The sequence below is a fragment of the Emydura macquarii genome, unplaced genomic scaffold (genome assembly GCF_026122565.2).
Source record: "Emydura macquarii macquarii isolate MOO-44397 ecotype Brisbane River unplaced genomic scaffold, CSIRO-AGI_Emac_v2 contig_2890, whole genome shotgun sequence".
NCBI classification, from domain to species: domain Eukaryota; kingdom Metazoa; phylum Chordata; order Testudines; family Chelidae; genus Emydura; species Emydura macquarii.
The window spans coordinates 2765458-2785501 of record NW_027133027.1 but is presented as its reverse complement, the minus strand read 5'-3'; the positions used below and the strand labels follow the sequence as shown (position 1 = coordinate 2785501).

General features: G+C 39.7%; 1 protein-coding gene across 2 annotated transcripts in view; it reads right to left on the bottom strand.

Moving 5' to 3' along the window:
- HIVEP1 (HIVEP zinc finger 1) overlaps positions 1-20044 on the bottom strand; it is a 150086-nt gene that overhangs the window by 25955 nt on the left and 104087 nt on the right. For both annotated transcript variants that reach the window (XM_067568340.1, XM_067568341.1), the window contains exons 4-6: positions 11902-17870; positions 4051-4184; positions 2502-2677 (exon numbers count right to left, since the gene is read on the bottom strand). In XM_067568340.1, the coding sequence (XP_067424441.1) occupies positions 2502-2677; positions 4051-4184; positions 11902-17870 (6279 nt within the window). The remainder of the gene's footprint in view (positions 1-2501; positions 2678-4050; positions 4185-11901; positions 17871-20044) is intronic.

The following is a 20044-nucleotide window of genomic DNA, read 5'->3' as shown; positions in this document are numbered from 1 at the left end:
AGGTCTCAGAGTGGATTTCTTAATGTTGAGCTGCAGACCTAGCCTGTGGAACAGAGACATTGTTGTATGTATGGTGGAGAGAACCTAGCTGTAAGACTGGCCCTTGAATAGCCAGTTGTCAAGGCATGGAAAAACAATTATTCCCAGACATGGAAGATATGCAATGACCACTGCCAATACTTTCAAGAATAAACTTGGGACAGAAGAAAGACCAAAAGGATGCACCTGATACTGGAGGTGATCTTGACTGACCAGAAACTGAAGGAATCTTTTGTGAGCAGGATGAATCACGACATGAACATATGCATCCTGAAGATCGAGGGCTGAAAACCAATCTCACAGTTCCAATGATGAAATTATAGCTACAAGAATCACCATCCTGAATTTTTGTGCCTTCAGCAAATTGTATGGGAATATTGCATTCATTCACTGCTTCCACAGCCAGAGAATTAGGTGCAAGATGGGAAATTAAAAATTCAGAGTCCTTATCTGGACATAATTTTTTTTAAAACCAGCATGCTTGCATGTCAGTGGTATCATTGCCATGGTTTGCCAGATTGTCTTGGTAGGATCCCACAGGGCCTCATTAATTGGCCAGGCCACTTGAGCAGAGGGTGTCCACTGGAGAATATCCTGGAGCTTATGCTGCAACTCTGACCTCCTCTAAGGAGATCTGTAAAGAGTCTGCAATATGTTTAATTAAGTCCTGGAAGTGTCTGAAATCATCAGCCAAAGAAAGTGGAGAAGGCATAACCATCTCATCTGGAGAGGATGGGGAGATAGTAATTTGCTGAGTAGCATCCTTATCTGTTCTGGCCTCTGGCTCTTCAAAGGATTACTGCACTTGAAGTAAAGGAGGAGGGATAAATGAAGTAGGAGAATGTCTCCTTCCGGGCTCCCCAATCAAAAGACTAGGGACTCATGAGAATTGCTGTTGATATGTAGCCCAAGGATCCCAGTATGGCCACTAAGGGGGTCCATAAGACATGGGATGTGGCATCCAATGGTGCTTGAATCAGTGCAAGGCACAGGACTGTCCAAGGTGTAACGCCCTCACTCCCCAAAAGCATCAGGAGAAAAGTCCCTATGGTGAGTAGGGGAATCCTGCACTGATATTTGGGAGTCAGAAGAGAAAACCTCATCTAAAGGAAGTGGTCTGCCACTTGTAGAAGGTGCTGGAGGATTGACTGGTACAGGGAAAGATCTGGCCTCAGTCATCATGTCACTTTTGGTGCCAACAGACATTCAGTAACCACTATTGGAAAGACTCCAGGCTCATCTGAAATGAATAAATCACTGGAGTGTCCGAATTCATGTGATACAGGTTGGATTCGCACAGGGCAAATTTCACAGTCAGTACCAATGGCATAGACTGCTCTGGTTACTCTCATCTGATGGAAGTAGATAGTACTGAAGAAGATGGCTTGGGAGGAACTGAGACATTATGAGAAGGAGGGCATCTCCGTGGTACATCTCTCTTGGTTGTAGCATAGGAATGGAGGGTACTGAATGAGTCATAGTTGTGCTTTTAGGAGTGCTTAGTCTCCTTCACTGCAGTGTCCTGCTTCTGTTGTATGAAGAAAAATCTTGCTACCGAGGCATGTTTGGTGCCTTTAGTCTTACAGGAGCTCGGAGCCCCAGGTACAGGGTCAGTACTGATGGAGCTTGGCGCCTCAGCAGTACTCATATTGGGATGTGAGGTCTTCAATGTGATCTTACTTTGAGGAGACTGAGGCTTTCTCAAAGCAGACTCTTTATGAGGTGAATGGGTCCTCTTTCAATGAGTCTTCCCTGAGTCCTCTTTATGACCCTTCCTGAGTAGGCCTGTGAAAGCATGCAGATATTGACAGGGCACTACAATCACTCAGAGGCCGCTGTCTGGAGGTATGAGAGTCTCCCTGCCTGAATCCAAGGCCGGATGGAGAGAATGCTTCATCATTCAGAGCTTAAGTTTTGTCTTCTGATTCTTCCTAGCTCTGCTTTTAAAAACTGAGCAGATGGTACATTTTTGAGGAATATGTGGGGATTCTGAAAGAAGAAAACCCCTTGGGGGGGGATTATTGGACAAATCTTTCTACAAAATGAGCTAAGTATATAATTAAATTAAAGTAAAGGAAAAGAAAAGAAAGAAAATGAGACTAAGGACAAGTGGGCACACTATCACTCCATCTCAGGCCAAGTCCGCTGAGAAGGAACTGAGGGTGGCTTGTCGGCATGGCCTTATATGGCATGGCTCATGTGTGGGCTGAACAGGACCTACCACCATAAATCTCCAATTAAAGGAAAATGGGATGAAAGCACACTCAAAGTGAAGCACCCCTAGGGGCACTGCTTGAAGAACACATTTTATAGTTATTACTGTAACACCACTTGTAATCAATTCATTTAATCACTTCCATGCTCTACATCCACTCTTGCTGTTTAGATTTCTCAAAAGAATAGCTCAAGAAGGTGGGGAAAAAAATGAAAAAAAAATAACTAACTGTGACAAGTGCCTCTACCTTTAGTTTTGAAGGAGAAGTTGCAGTAGTTGCAGTGGTAAGGACGGACATCTGTATGTGTACGAATATGCTTCTTCAACATACTGGGTTTCTTACAACGTATACCACATTCTTCACAAATATATTTTCCCCTTCCTCTTCCCCGAATGTACACGTATTCTTCATTTGATTTGTACCTAACAACAATATGGTAACAGTCAGGAAGTTTGTTATGAAGAGGGTTATTTTCTAGCTAAAGTCCTAGGTTAGTCAGAAAATTAGAAATTGCAGTAGAATGAACAGAACTCCAGAAATAATGCAATATGTGAACAACAAATGACATCCAAATCAGAGTGTCTCTCTGATCAACCCATGGTATTTTAGTCTTCAGCTATTTTACTAGCTAGCCAGCAAAAGGTTTAGAGCTGAATCTTTAAGGAAGGGCTTTCACCATACAACAAACATCTAGATTTTAAACAATCTTAAATCTGTTTAACACAAACTTCTAAACACAAACTTCTAAAAACTGTCAATTTTGGGGGGAGGTGGAGGACAAAGGTGCTAAAAGAAGAACATGTTGGAGACTAAGGTCTATAATATATAAAAATAAAACAGGAATAGCATGGGTTATGACAGTGAAAACTCTGGATGAAAGTGTAGTTCAGATTCTACTGCTATTCATTATTTGGCTTCTCTGCTGAGAATATCATCCAGGATGCCAACTGAGATGATGATTTTTTGTGAAGTGGATCCTACCCATTAGGAAATGGGTGGAAACAAGCAACATCACTTCGGTTGGGCAGATAGTAACAACTTATGCTCATCATTGCCCTGGATTGGATTCAAACCACCAACCTAGAAATGAACAGCCCTGGGATCTAAGTCACATGCCCCTCCCAAGACCTTTAAAAATATCAGTTTTACTTCACTATTACAAAGTACTGTTGTAATATATTAATGGAGGGTGCCAATGAAAGTGACTGTTATTTTGATGAGCCATTAGATATCTGATGCAAAACATTACAGTACTTTATTACTTTCAGTAAAATTTTCAGAATACTTTTCAAACTAGAGTTCCACAAAGTTTTCACAGCATAGACTGCATTTGAACAGAGACTGTATTGTGGATCACCATCTTGCCCATGCCTGATCATGCCTAATGTCACCATCCTGCCCCTCCCATTCACAATCACATAACATCATTGTGGCAGCTACAGCAATTATTTACATGAAGATTAGGAAAATATCTATACCTATGGCCATATCTAGCTTTAACAACAACTGTCTTTAATGTGATGAGTGGTGTTCTTTGGAAAAACTTAATCACACTCTACTGTTTCTTCATTTTATCTTTCTCCTATCTATGTACCACCATGGAACATATGACTTGGCATTTCTCTAGTGAAAACCAGTAAGCATTCCACAGACCACTGGTAGTCTACAGACCACAGTTTAGGAACTGTTGATTGAAATAAATTGAAATAGAGAAGAACATCATAATGTCATACAAAGCCTAGAACCAAGAAATAATTTTCCCCAATAGTGTTTAGTTGAAAACATATATACTTGCCCTCCATCAAATATTTTAACTCTTCTTGGTTCGGTTTTGGTTAAGGAATTTTCTTTATCGTGCTCAGTGCTTGTTTCAGAGTTTTCTTTATTGCTGAATTCACTTGGAGTCAATTTTTTTTTAATTAATGCCCGCTGAAAGAAAATGGGAAATTTATAAATTTCTGACTACAGTTGATATTAGCACCCTTCATTACGTTATTCAAGTCTGTATGTTGAGAATAAACAAAGTAAAAAAGCCAACTATATGCACATATAATTGCTATAAAAGCCATACCTGTAAAACTGATTTTTGTCCAATATCAGATCTTTGAAACAAAGATCTTTTTACTGAGCTTATTTCTTACTTTTTCTGATGACACACAGTGTTTATGGACCCACTGACTCTTATAGAAGTTTCTCTCTCAGAGGCAAATAGCAATGCTGTGAGTTTGCATCCAAAGTTGCCTCCTCATTCTGTTGTCATGGACTTGGCTTAGATGGGGTTATAGAATAAGCAAGACGTATGGGCCACAAACCTAGCTAGTCCCCTGAAATCTAAAGGGGACCTTGTGCCTTTCCATGTCTCCTGGACTCTTTTATCTACCTGGCAGGAGCCATGAAGTCAGTGGCTCTCTTGCCAGCTGCTACCTCTGGACCCCCTTAGGTAATGCTCCCCAGCTGCATCAGGATGCTGCTGTCCTCCATAGTTTGACTACAAGAGAGAAATTTTAGCCATACAACCCAGTTATTTGCACTTTCTTCTCTGGAACTATTGGTAATGTATCAGGACTACATTTCATGAGCACTGTATACTCATTAGAGCTGTCACGGGAAATTGAGGGGAACATGTCTTCCTCAAAAATTCCCTTCTCATAGCTGCAATGTTCAGATTCTACCAGGGGCTCATGAACCACGAGTATCTCATTGCCTCCAATGGCGGCTGATAACCGGCAACAGAGATAAAGAGGATAGAAAGACGTAAGTATATCTTCTTTATATACTTATAGGTAATATTAATTTAAAAATATATTTAATTTCACTCTAAGAGTTTTGCATTCATAGTTTAGTAACTTTCAAAGCAGAGATTCCAAAAACCCCTGATAACAATATTCCATTTCTTATTGCCAGTGAAAACAGAGTGTACCAGTCATCTAACAGTGTAAAATAAGTTTTTAGTTTTCCCTTGATTATTAAAGAAGGAAATTATTTTCCATCTTTTTTTTTGTGGAAGCTAAATTCTACCAACATTTATCAGTTAATCCACTCCTTTCAAGTCTCGGGTATTTATAAAATGAAGGAATGTTCTAATTAGCTGGTGGTTATTAGAGCCATATTTATAAATTGTTCTACCCACATAGCTGGCATACCTAGCACATTTTCTAATACTAATAAGCCAATAAAATGGTAAGAGAAAATATTAGACTCATTATTTTAAATGCTTTTTATGGAATATAAAATTGAATCCTGGATGTTTTAGGATTCACAGGAAAGGCAATGTTTCAGTGATTTATTTACACTGATTGCATATGAATCCATTGGACATTACATTTCTTAAAGGATGACAGTCAACCTGGTCTGCAGGGATTGCACAATTCCTCTGTGCCACTTGAGTCAGGCTGTTGCTTTGATGCCCTGAGTATAGCACTGGGGATAAGTCAAAGGAGAAAGGAGTATATTCATAATTTGGCAGAACCAATGACCCTAATGGTCTGCAGAAGTGCAGGAGGCTGCAGCCCATAAGGTTTATGCAGCTCTGTGCCCTGACTAGTGCAGGACTTTCATTTCCCCCAAACTCTAAATACTTCTCCTTCATCAAGCCTGATCATTCTTGCTCTATGCAGTGGGACATAAATTTCACCCTCATGCAAAAATATTGTTAATGCAACATGAAAGATAAGACATCTAACACTCTAGACAGGGGATATCAAAAGTACAAGTGGCTGTGCAAATTTAACTCAACCACACTGAATTTCCGTATATTTCATAGCACATGTTGTAGCTTGTACTATAAAAAGTAACAGACTAACATTTATGTCTAACAAGGGAAAGAAGAAGAGAAAATGCAATTTATGTGCTATGTGGTCTATAGTATGTGACCATTCTCAGTGCCTGGAATTTGCTGACTTTTAAGTGCTTGATCTTTCAACCTTAATGAATACATTTTTTTTTGGCACATTTTGAATTTAATAAAAAGGAAAAGGAAAAGAAAATTCAGATGGTTGGTCTGTACAAGTTCTTAGGCTGTCTGCACCAAGGAGCATTTCACCTTTTATGAATATACAAAGTATTCATAATGGTGATGAGATAAGATATTCTAATCCATGTGTTCTAAACTACCAGTCCAGTTCCCAGTTACATATTTTAATTAACTGGATTTATGCTAATTTAGCACTGGTTTTAGTGTTCACAACATACAACGTAGCCCCATTGAGCTGGAGCAAAATGTCTGCTCTAACAGAAATGCACTAATAAAATGTTGTTTGAATTTCTGTCAGAGAATTGCAGGAGTCACTGGTAATCAGGAAAATCTGCCTTTTTATTTATATATATTCTAAAAAAAATGTTTGTGAAAAGTATCAAATTGACCCACATGAGGACTCATGTCCTCTCTTTATTCGTAAGAGAGGTTCAGTTCAGGCAGCAGCCATACATTCTTCCTTCACACTGTTCCACTAACATGCTTCACCCCTAACCGAAAGGACCACAGTTAGTGGTCAAAAGATTAGAAAAATTATAAAAGTAAAAGTTTCCTTTCTTCAATTACTAATGCCTGACAATCCTCTCAATAGATTTTTCCCTTTCTCTTATGTCTGGAGGCAAAGGGCCTGATTCACCTCTGCATTATTCCGGTTTTGTGCCAGACTGAATCCACCAACTCAGTTAGTAGTATAAAACTGGAGTGGCACAGTGATGAATTCAGCCCAGAGACCAGAATTTAACAGCTACTGCTGGCACTTTAAAAGTGTCCCATGGAAAACCACACCCAGGACCAAAGTCTTCCAGAGCTATAACTTTCATGTTAATACTCAATCATTTTTTCCCCATTGACACACAGCCATTTATCTTGAGATATTTTGCTAGTTTAATATAAGACTGTTCCTATTTAACTTCTTTCCAGTGGTGAGCTGGATCATTGTCACACATAATCCAAGAAAGAAAACGATATGATTAGTAGCTATTTTCCATTCTTCAGCCTACTGATGGCAAAAAATCCTCAGGAACATACCAAGAATCACCTTAGAGAGGGAATCAAATTTTAAGAGAGCAATACACAAACTTAGGAAATGTCTAGGCCAGTGGTTCCCAACCTTTTTGGCTCGAGGGCCACAGATATCATTTTTATAACCCTGATGGGACACCAGTCTCAGCCAGCAGGCCCCCCCACTGCAGCCAGATGGAAGGAGATCTGTGAGGAGGCGGTCTCCTCACTGATCGTCCATCTCCCTGGCTGCAGCAGGGAAACTGCATACGTCCTGTAGCTCCATGGGCTCCACCTGGTTCCCTAGGCAGTGGCTCCCTTCTGTAGCCAGGGGAACAGGAGATCAGTGCTCCTATGCACTTTGCCATGCTCCCTGCTACAGTCAGGGGGAGTGGAGCGCTGATCTCCTGTCCCCTTGGCTGCAGCAGAGTCTGCACCGGACTTTTAGCTCCGCGGAAACGTGCTCCACTTGGGTTCTTAGGCAGCGGCTCCCTTCTGTAGCCAGCAGAAGGGGAGTCGCAGGCCACTTTGAAAGCCTCTGCAGGCCACTTTTGGCCCCCGGGCCACAGGTTGGGAACCACTGATCTAGGCTTAAGAGAGAGCTACTGAGACCACAGATAATATCAGGTGATTGAGCTTGTAATGAAGAAAATTGAGTTTGGACCAAGTAACCACCTCTTCTGTCCAAGACACTGCATTAGCTCAAGTGGGCCTATAATTTATTTTAATATTCTGTATTTATTTATTTAAGAGCAGTAGCCCCTCTTCCTTTACACACATCCTTGGTGTTTGTATATTTTGAATCAGTGGTCCAGAGAGGTCTTGCCCATGCTATTTCCTCTGGTCCAGTTCATGGCAAAGAACAGACAAAGTCCCTGGATTTCCTTATTCCCTGAATTTGCTTCAATACATCTTCATTCTTCTCCTGACATCCAATGTCAAAAGAAATGCCTTTTTTTAGGATTGAGATTTGTACAGAAATACTGTAATAGTGTTTTGAACATCCGCTGCTTTAGTCGTTTAAACCAGAACTTGACTGGAAGAAACAGCTGAGACTATACTATAGGGAAAAAAATCCTGCATTGGTAATGTACATGCTAGATACGTGCTTTTTAATCTATATTTTCCATTTTCTTATCCTAATGTTTGCACAATCTCAGGTATACATTAATCTTCACTTGATGATTTCTTGCAGCAATTTCCATCTTTATAATTCCTTTAAGTACAAGTGCTATTTGATGCCAGTAAAAAGGTGGAGAAATGGAGATGGAACTCTTTCCAGCTTCACTGTAATATACTTTGTTTGAAAAAAGTCAGCATATAAACAAAGAAAAATTAATAATTATTCTACTTTGGTAGCAGAGTAAATATAAATGTGGATGATGGCCACATTTGACAGCAGCCACTGTTTAAAAGGACATTTGTCAAAATATTTTTCAGAATCTTGTCACTCAGTATTTATACTCTAAACTGAAATTATTTTCAGACAATTTTCTTTTCCCCATCATCCTTGCACATGGGTTTGTTTTTGCAGAGGTTGCTCACAACTGTTTAACTGTTCTTTTAAAAAACAAAAACAAAAGTGTAGTGAAAAGCTCATGCAGAACTTGGCTTTCCCAAAGAAAATGGCTAAATACACGGGGGGGGGAGCCAATTTAATGCCGATGTGTCATGACAGTGTCCTTTTAATTTTTTTTGTTTAATTTAGTAAACTTCAACTAAAGAGATTTAGTAACAAATCTCATCTGGAAGACATCTTGAAACAGATATGAGTACAAACAAGAAAAAAAGAAACACTGAGTTTGCAATACATAATACATACAATTCAGTGGCAATATGGATACAAAATCAGCAGTCTGTTTTGCTATGCACATTTTTTGTTGTTAACACAAAGGGTTAAATCTTGATTCCAGTGAAATCTATGGTAAAACTTCCAGTGACTTTAATAGGGCTAGGATTTCACCTTAATACTTTCCTGCCTATAGGGGCTTAACAGAATATCCTTAGATCCTCTTTTGCAATTCTGAAGATTTTTTTTTTTTTTTTTTTTAAGCTTTATGGTCTCTCTCTCTCCCCATCTCTGAATACTTCTCTTCAGCACAGAAGTATACGAAGATACCCTTACAGCTGTTCAACTATAGTCTTTGCCACTGAGCAGCAAAAGATAAACACTTCTCCTCCTCCAATGGTGGTGTGTTTCCTCCACAACAATTTCAGGCCCTTTTGACTCAGATTCATATTCTCACATAGCCACAGCAGAAAGAATGTTGTGCTGCCAATACACTGAAGACTAACCCAAAATAATCATTTTTAATCCTTCAAATAATAATTTTGTATGTTCTAGACATTCTTTGCATGATTCGTGATCAACTGATCTCTGGGGCTAATGTTGAAGCCTTATAGTTGTATCTGAAAAGAAAAAAACTGCACAGAACTAACATCAGACCAAATGGTAAGGAAAATATAAAGAGGAATCTCAAACTGTACTGTATGGTACAGTTTTCATTATAAGATGATACAGCTCAATGTGCACATTTCTACATTTTTTAGTAATTAATCTTTCAGTGCCTGGGCCAACAAATTCAGTGTTTGATCAGGCAGACTACATAAACATTCCCTTGTTGACAATATTTAATATACTATTGGTGTAGCACCAACAGGAAAAAAAATCTTAGGGTATAGAATCTTCTTAATCTATTTGCAGAAAGGTACATCAGTTACTAAAGAACACTGAATTCAGTGCAAATTAGCATACAGCTGTTTGATTTATAGTTTTACAAACACTGGAAAATACATGGCAATTGCAAAAAAGCCTCCTTTCTTCCACATCTTTATTGTACCAAGACATTAAAAATGTTATCACCTTGCATTTTAGAGAGTAGTTAATTTTAATGATCACACCTGTTCACTTTTGAGGCAGGCATGTGGAGGGAGTAGAAATATTCTTAAAAAGCAAAAACCAACTGAAATCCTTTTGTCAGACAAAATGGTGATTATTACTCTCTTCCCCTCCACCCCCCACAATGCGAAGATAAATTTAAATTTGTTTTGGTTTGAAAAGAAATAATTTTATACTCTGATAATGAACACTTATCATTTACTCGCTGTCCGTGTATCTCTCTGAGGCAGGCAGGAAATTACATTGCTGCTTCTAATGATGGTGTCCTTGGCATTGCCGTTCTGGAGGTTTACTTGACTACTGCAGGATCGATTATGCCAACCAAGATGTGCATTTGGTTACAGGTCTCCTAGAACAGTACTGTAACAGGGTGGCTTGCTTCTTAAGGGCCAGAAGACCAAGGGCTAGCCAACCCTGATTACTAAAAAGGCACAGCTGGGTTAGATCAGATAATTCCCTATAAAGGGCAGTAAGTGGTTGTTCTGAAGGAGGAAGCCTAGGAAACTGCATGAAGTGAGAAAGGTTTTTATGTGGAAAACTCTGGTACCAGGGGGGTCTAAAAGCCAGAGTCAGACAGGTAGGGCTGGGAGTTTCCTGCCAAAGGAGGAAAGGCCCCAAGCACAAAGTCTTGAGAGGGACCTGGAGACTTCTGGGAGTGAACAGCTCCAGAAGACAGACCTGGGACAAGGGGCAGGAAAAGCCTGAATCCGACTAAAGAATGTAAACCTGATAGACTGTGTTTTGGTGCTTTCTGCTTGATTTGGGAACTTTATGTATGTGAATAAACCTGGACCCTCAAGAAAAGGTGGTGCATGGACAAGAAAAGCCCAGGTGCTGTTTAAGAAGCCCTTTGAGTGAGAAATTGTTAGCAGGGCACTGCAGAGCCACTCGTGGCCGCGCAGGAGGTGCCCACTACATACCAACTGGCATATTCTTTTTTGTGGGGTGTGGTGTGTTTTGTTTTTTTAGAAAAACCAAAACCAGGGCAATTAATGGATTGTGTGTGGTGATGACCATTCATTTCCAGTTGTCTAGTTTCTGTTAACGTTTTAGTACAGAAGGAAGTTACTCAAATTCACCCAAAATGCACAGAATATTATGCTCAAAGATTAATATACTCAAATAAATATTCACCCAAAATTCACAGAATATTATATACTCTAAAAAAGATCCTAATCATGTATGGGAAGCACCAACTGCACTGAGACACTCAAAGGAAAATCAATTTTTTCAGGATACTCAAACAGATTGGAGAATGAACTTCAAGGTATAAAATATGTGATATGAGATATTACTATGCACTGCAGCAATATTTTGTAAACATCTGTATTGTAGCCAACTATTCTGCTTCTAACGCACTCAATTGTGCCTAGATATTCGAGCACATACAACACGATCGTTTGAAAATTGTACTGAAGTCATATTAAATTAAGCAATTTGTACTGCATACTCTGGACCGAAACAAAAATCCTGCAATGGCCCATAATACCTGGTAGCATACAAACAATCAAATGGGGAAGGAAGGGGAAATAGTACATTCTCCCTCCCACCCACCTTGTTTCAACTAGCAAATGTGCTTGCAGAACATGCACGGTTAACTGCTCAATCTGAACTATAATAGTCACTTTATAGGGTCATATACCTGCAAATACCTTCATTTACAAACAAAACTACAAACAAAATGAAAGCTGTTTTTGGTATTCTTCTTGCAATTTAAAACTGGCCAAATGGATTTCTGTACAAAGACTATACATTAAATGTACTTTAAGTACCTTGGTTAAGCTGTTCCTCCACTTGCTTGAGTAGACCAATACATCAGATCTGGAATGAGTAGTTATTGCTTGAGTGTATAGTGGTTTTTCAACTTTTTGTTTTGAATTTAGGAGGGAAAGAGCAACCTTTGTTGACAAACCAAGAGGATTGGGATTGTTGAGACTAATAGTCCAAGTAGAATATGCTGAAGTTTTTTTGTCATTTTGTAGCAGGTGTAATGGCTTTCTTTTTAATAGATAACACCATGTAAAATTTGTTGAAGTCTTTAGGCTTGGAAATGACAACTGTTGTGTATCCACTGCATTTGCCACAGACAAAGTAGGTGCAGGGTTTTCTTGGCCTTGGGTATTAATTTGCGTGCCCTCATTATTAACCCCTGGGGACCACCTTTCTTGACTGTTGCCTAAAGTCTTCAGAAGAGAAGTCTGATTATTCATTGCAGAAGGTTCAGATGGCTTTCTAACTGCAAAACTTGGAGATGCAGAAGATTTAAGATTTTCAAATTCTGGTGACTCCTTTATGGTTTCAGAAACTCCAGTTTTAACACTTTCAGATGAATGGTGGTCAGTCAATAGCGCATCTGGTGAATTGCTAATCTCGCTGCTTTTTTCATGTTGTGGAATAACATCAGGATCTAATAAGAGACTTTCAAGAGGCTCTGTGGTGCAAATCTGTCGCACCAAAACTGGTTTCTTTTGCCTGTTAGGGTCACTGGCTCGAATGTTCAATGGATGCATTGATCTAGCATCTGTTGTGCAAGCAGCTCCACTTTCATCTTTAACACGCTTTTGATGTTTTTCCATGGCAATATCTAAACTATTGGCTGGTGAAAGCATGCGTTTACTTGAAGCTGTAGCTTCTTGTTGGGGGAAAAGTCCACTAACTGGCACTTTCTGAATAATATTCAAGGAATTTGACAAAGGTGAATTTCTGCTTCCAGTCTCAGTAAGAGAATTATCAAATAAAGATGCTGATTGTGGATTTGGCAAAACCCTTTGATGATCTCTGTGTAATTTTGGCAGCAGAGTTTTACCTTCAAGTGTTGGCACTGTCACATTTGTTTTACAGAGAGATTGATTTACCGGATCCTGGGTCACTAAAATTTGGGGACGAGGTGTAACAGTAGCAAATCCATAAGATGGAACATTACTATGAATACGAACAGGAACCACAAGAGGTGGGATGTGATGTATTTGACCACTGGAGTTTTCAGGAATCATATGTTTTAGGGGAGGCATTGAATATGGATTAGACATACTGTCAGCTAATTTAGTAGATATACATAATGAAGTCCCACTCTGGTCCAGACCAACTTGACTTGGAAGAGTGTGTTTTGGGAAAGCAGTTATTGGTTTAGAAGTGTATGACTTACTTACATGCTGTGCTTTAACTTGAAGTTGATACTTGGGAGCAAAGCAATGCTCCTTTTCAACAGACTGACAAGAAAAGGTGTTTGCGTCTGCTTGTTTTTCCTGGGCCAGTACTTTAAGAGAAGTCTGTGAATGCTGAGTTGAGGGCTGCTGTCCCTGATTATGCAAAACAGGACCCAAAGGCTGCTGAACAGATAGCAGGCTGAGAGGGTTACAATTTTGAGTTACTGATTGAGACTCATATAAAGGCTTAGAGTAAGTATGTGAGTGCTGAGAACTTGAAGGAAACTCCACTGAAGTTCTACTAGAGGTCTGGAACCTGTGAAATAGCACAGTGGACATGTCTGTTGCATGAAATGAAGATGATGATTTAACCTGAGGCAGATGGTTTTCTGGAGCAATATTTAAAGATATTTGCCTTACAAGTGGCCCCCTCCTCCTTTCTAACAGAGGCACATGTCCAGGAACTCCACAGTTAGAAGACAACTTTGGAGAGGATCTCTCTACAAGTGGGGCAGGTTTTGATGGAGACATATTTCCACAATCAAAAGATTTACTTCTGTAATCTACAACTTCCATGGAGGGTTGTGTACAGTTAATTTGTTCTGATGCAGCACGTCTCATTTCCCTGCAATGAGAATCAGGCACACCAAGTGTATTGGAGCCAGCAGGAATCATAAGGAATTCTGCTGACTTATTAAGATCTACTTTGGAAGCACTCTCAGTTTTAGAAATGTCTTCTTTATCAAATGAAGCTGAGAAACTAGAGGCATGAGATAAACTACTTTCCCGACTTAAACTTCTAGAAAGTGTGGAGTCAAAGCTTGATTCAGCAGAAGAATGCTCAATTTCAGCCAATCGAATCCTTTTCTTCTTTGGTGGCAGTTTTTCTGTTGGCAATTTTGACAGTGTTTCACTACGTTGAGGCCAATTAAACTTTTCTGTTTTTTCCTGATCACTGAATTGGTTCTCTTGGTCCCTGTCTGGTTCTTCTGTGACCAGTATTTCGGGAACCTGGATGTTATGTTGGCGAACTAATTTTAATGGCTGCATTACTGTATTTCTTTCATTAGAGACTATTTGACTTCCTTGAAGTTCCATTCTGGGTGCTTCTGCTGAAACTTGTTGATGCTGCTGGGAGGTATTCAGATGAGCATGTCTTTCCTCCTGAATTACAACTGTGTTCAAAGAATGGTGTTTCACAGCCTTATTAACATCTTGAAAAGAAACTGGTGAAACTCTTTCAAAAGATTCTGATTTCTCAAATGAACTGGGTCTGCTCAGCGAATTAGTGTGCTGTATTACTGAAATTCCAGTTCCTTGTCTTTTCAACTCTATTTTTTCTTGTGCAACTGAACTTGTCTGCTTTTCCATAAGTGGAGAAATCTTTGGCTCAGTGGTCTGTTCTGTGCCTCGAGCCACAAGCTGAATTTGAGACCTTTGAAGTGGAATATTGCCATGCTGTTGTGAACCCACTATTGTTGCATTAGGTTTAGACACACTGGGGAAATCTCCTGGCTTACTTTGATCCTCTGAAATCTTTGATGGCATGCCAGTATCATTTTGCTGAGGCTCATCATCATCTCCAACACTTTTCATCTTCCTTCTTTTTCTTATCTGTGGTGTCTGCTCCCAGACACCAGTTGAATTGGCAACTCTGTAGTGCAGAATTTGAGGCTGTGTAGTGCTGGGGACTATCTTATGTTCAGGTTCTCGGATAGCTGCCTTGGTTTTTGGTCCATGCAACTCTGAACAATAAAACTTTTTGTGGTTTTCAAAATTCTCCAGTTTTCTATATCTGTTTCTACAAGTTTCACACTCAAACATTGTTCCTCGCCCTGGATGTGATTTCTTTCCTTTTTCCAAATTTGATACTTGTGCAAGTGACTTGCTCCTTGGCAATGAGAGTTCATTAGACAAATTACATCTATGATAACCTTCTTCTACAGATCGTACTGGTCCAAGACCGTGGCTTTCATTAGTTGAAGAGTCTTCAACTGCTGTCTGTCTAACAAGAGTGCGAGTATGCCCACCTTGGTGCAGTGGAGTGACGGGTCCTGACAGAAAGACATCATCATATAAAGAGCCAATTTTATCATCAAATGATTGACTTCCTCGAATTGGATGAGGAGGTGGTATTACATTTGCAGGAACAGCTGAATAGCTGGTTGTAGGCATAGAATTACTTCTGGTTATAGGTAAACAGTCAAGTGACGGTACAGACAGAAGAAAAATTTGCTTTGATTTCTCAGTTGGTGTGAAAGGAGACTTTGGTATGTCGGAGCTTGAACTAGTTCTTCTTCCCATTGGTTTTAAATCAAACTGGAAGGAGTCTTTAAATATGTATGATTTTGGTGAGTCTATACTGCCTCTTCTTGAAAGAGATGTTCTTCTTGGTTTCACGCTATCTAACTGTTTATCATCCACTACAGCTTCATTATCAGATATTAACTTTGAGATGCGTTCCTCAAGTGTTTTTGTTGCCATGGGTGGTCGCATTTGACCAGAGAGAAGTAAATGTTTTTCAGCACAAACTGTTTGTACAACAGGTGCCACTGTTGCACTTATTCGTGGCAGAGAGGGCAGATTTTTATTTGGGTCTTTTTCAGAGGTGGGCAATCCCCTTACAAAAGAAGTTGGTGGACTCATTGTTTGATCTGCACTCTCAGAACGTGAAAAGTAACCAGAGTCAGTACTACCTAAACTCCTAGGGCTCAGAAGACATTTTCCTTGTTCCTGGGAACAATCAGTCGCCTGTTGTCTTTGTAGCTGTGCATGCACTGTTCCTACAACAGACCCAAGCTGTTCTTCTAATGGACCCATTTCTATTTTCTGGTGGTGCTTAACCTCAGTCTCCTTGAAAGAGGCTATGTGTGTTAAATTTGATTTTACACCTGTAACTTTAAAATCTTCTTGTCTCTCTGCTGCAGCAAGCTCAGGTGTAGGGTCTGTTACTTTCGGACTATCAGCCCTTAAAGGAGAAACATTAACAGGATGAACTACTACTTTAGGTAAAGCTGCCCTAACTCGTGGCTCTGTGTCATGCAATGAAGAGTCACCTATTACACAGCTTGGATTGCTTAATGGAATGGGGCTACCTTTCTGTAATGTTTCAGAATTTGAAATGATTTTCACTATTTGTGCAGGTTCCAGTTCTAAGGATCCTTGATCATCTTGTCTTTCATCAGCAGTGCCTTCATCTTCACTTTCACAACTTTCTTCCACATCTGAATGAATGCTAAGTGCTTTGTCTGATTCATGGGATAGGAATAAACCACCAGAGTCCGGCTGTAGGACAAGTCCAAGTTTAATTGCATGTGCATGAGATTTTTTGTGCTTGTACAGATTACTTTTGGTTTTAAATGAAAATCCACATGTCACACAAGGATACGGTCGCTCTCCCGTATGGGATCGGATATGCTTTTGGAGAACACTAGGCTTGGCACAAGCCCTACTACAATACTCACAGACATATTTACCTAGTTTTTTAGGCTTCTGGTCTTTCAGAAGATTACATATTTGTTCTACACCATGGTTGACAACTGATGCTATTTGGGCTGAATTATACATGGGAGCTACAGGTAAGTGTGTTGAATTAGATGGATTAATTGACAAAGATGAAGATGAACTAGCTACTAGCTGGTTTTGAGGAAAAACCTGAGTAAGAGTAGAAGAGGGGGGGTGTACTACAGAAGAGGTTACTGCTATACTATATATCTGTGGGAGTTTGGGGTTTTCTTGACCCTGCTGATGTACCAGTGATCTAGTGAAACCTGAACACATAACAATCTGTTGATTTTGTTGCCCAGTTTTAGCAATAAATTGTTCTTGTGAATGAGAAATTGACTGGACCTGTGCTTGTTCACTCTTCCCTGATGTTGCTGTATGCACATTATGTGAAGCACAAGGGTAGTAGTGAGATCCAGCTACAAACTCTTGCTGTGACAAAGCAAAATGATTTTGGACACTCATTGTATTGGATGTGAGACTTGAAGAGGCGCTTGCAGTTTTATTTGGTCTCACTTTTTCTATTTGCATCCCACAAGGAGGGCACTCTTGTGCTAAGGTGTTCAGTTCAGGTTCCATAGCTTTCAATAAGACATCAAATGCAGTACTTGTACATGAAGTACCACAATCATCAAAAGTAATACATTCATTATTGTCAGTCTTTGATTTACTTGACAAGGAGTTAGAGAGAGACTTCTTCTCTGGCAAGTTTAATTGGCTTGTATCACAGTCTTCTACTGTCCATTTACTCAAATCCAGGGATTTATGCAATAATGAAAGCTTTGTCTGCATCGATGTCTCAGATTTGAATGTTTCATCAGTTACCTCGCTTCTAAGTGTTTCCCCATTTTGTTTCATACGTTGTTTTCCATTTTGTACAGGTAACTGATTCTTTGCCTTTAAGTGTTCTGAAGCATCAGGAAGAATTTTAGATGATGAAGATTCTTCTACATTTTGTTTAAGCTTGGCCTGAGGTGGGTTTCTCAAAGGCGATTTTGGTATCTTTTTCAGATGGTTTTCAGTTACAATCTTTTTCCGTTTCACGCCTTTAGTTGTATCTGAGGTTCTTCTAGTACCAGCCTCTGCGATATCTGTTAAAATGAAACAGAAAAAGAAACGGTAAATTCACATAATCACTGTATGAATTATTATTATAACACAAATACATTATATCATCATAACAATGTAATGACATCATAGAATTTTAACAAATAATCTAGTAAAACATTTCAACATTTTCTAGTATTTTGCTGCAAAAGGAAACAGGTTTTTATTTCACTACAAATTATTCAGAATTAACAAGCCTGTTTGATAATCATATACAACACATTTCTCATCCTGAGCATTAAACTGTCCATATAGGAGAGAAATGCTGGAGATGGTTCCCTACAGAGTCCCCTTCATTTCTAGGGACTGAACATGTTGAAACCTGATCTGTTGTCCTAGGAGTCAGAGCTGAATTTTGATTCTGTGATTTGTGGTGCTAACATACCTAAGACTAGCCCCATGTTTGTCATTGTTAATATTTTATTTTCCTAGCTGCAAGACCTCTATCCTGGCTTGTAATGCTAGGTTTCTTTTGGTAACTTTTCATTGCTGCATTACAATCAGTTAGCTCTATTGGCCCAAACAACATAATAGTACTGATGTTAACTGGGCACTGGTGTTTTTACCGCCACATCACCCAACTTTGCTCATCGAGGAATTATGGTCTTGTGGTTAAGATACTGGGACTCAGAAAATCTAGGTTCAGTTTCCAGTTCTGCTAAACTTCCTATGTCACCTGGAGCAAGTCATTTAGGGTACATCTACACTGCATCAAGGACTGAGCCTCCCAGCCCGGGTCCACAGACTTGGGCTAACAGGGCTTGCGCTAGTGTGATAAATAGCCACGCAGATGTTGCGGCTCAGGTTGGAGCTCGGGCTCAAGCCTGCAGGAGGGGGCTCTACAGAGCTATTTTTAGCATTCTAGAGCAAGCCCAGCTAGCCCAAAAGTCTGTGGACCTGGGCTGAGAGGCTCGCTCCCAGATGCAGTGTAGGCATATCCTTCGGAAGAAATCCTGGCCCCATTTAAGTCAATAGCAAAATTCTTGTTAAGTTAAATGTGGTATGGATTTCACACTTAATCTATCTGTGCCTCGGTTTCCAATCTGTAAAACAAACAAATATTTTCCTGCTTCTTTGGGGTGTTGTAAGGATAAATTAATGTGTGTGATGTGCTTAGATACTACTGTGATAGGGGCTATACTGGTACCTGCACAGAGTACATCCTGTGATAAAATGGTGAAAACACTGTATGACAGGGCAATTTCCTGAATATTCTTGTACAGTTATATTACGTTTATATATTATTGTGGGCCAGGATTGTATGTGACCTCTACAGGGGGAGATATGACAGATGTAAAAACAGGGAGTTCTAAAGATTACACTAAAAATGTGCCAGACAAGTATGGAACTTTGGGGACAATAAGTGTTAAGTTGATTTCCTGGGGAATCCCTAGGGAGAGACAAATGTAAATTCCCCAACTTTGGTTCTGCAAAACCCCAGCCTTTTAAAGCTATAGCCTGAGGAGAGGGTTATTGTCTGATTACTTGTTACAGAAGACCAAGATAAAAAGCCCGAACTGTATAAAGAAGCAGCTAATCTGCTGAGCCACCTTTGCTTTGGTTCTAGAGCTAAGACATATATGAACTTGTAACCATGAAGGAAAACCCAGTTGTGATTTTGAAGGACTAAAACCAAGCAGAGCCCTAGGCTGGCATTAGGGGTGACCTCTGGTAAAATTTTAGCAAGTGTGTAGCAACTTTTATTGTTATATGTTTTCTCCGTAATACTTTTACCTTAATAATAAAAGTGCTTGTTTAGCGGGAGCTGTGTGGCAACTTATAACTGTGGGCAATACACTGGTCAGCACCCATGGAGAGAAAACAAAGCACAGACATTGGTCTTTTTAGGCAGTCTGGTTTGCTGGGGATATCACAGTGTAAGTAAGGCAAGGGGTTGTGCAGCCTTAAAATCCGCAGTCAGTAGGGAGTGAGATGCGGGTCTCTGCACAAGAGAGGTGACTGCTGGGAGCTGGAAGTCTAAAGCAGTTGTCCTTGGGGGACCACTGAAGGGAAATACAGGTGGAGTTGCTCTGAAACTGTGATAAACTGCTTGGGGTGGAGGGGGGGCCATAGATATTCATTTTTTGAATACTGTTTTAACTTTTTTTGGCAAGTTAAACCTAAAAATAATTGTTTAAGCTACAAACGTCATAAATCA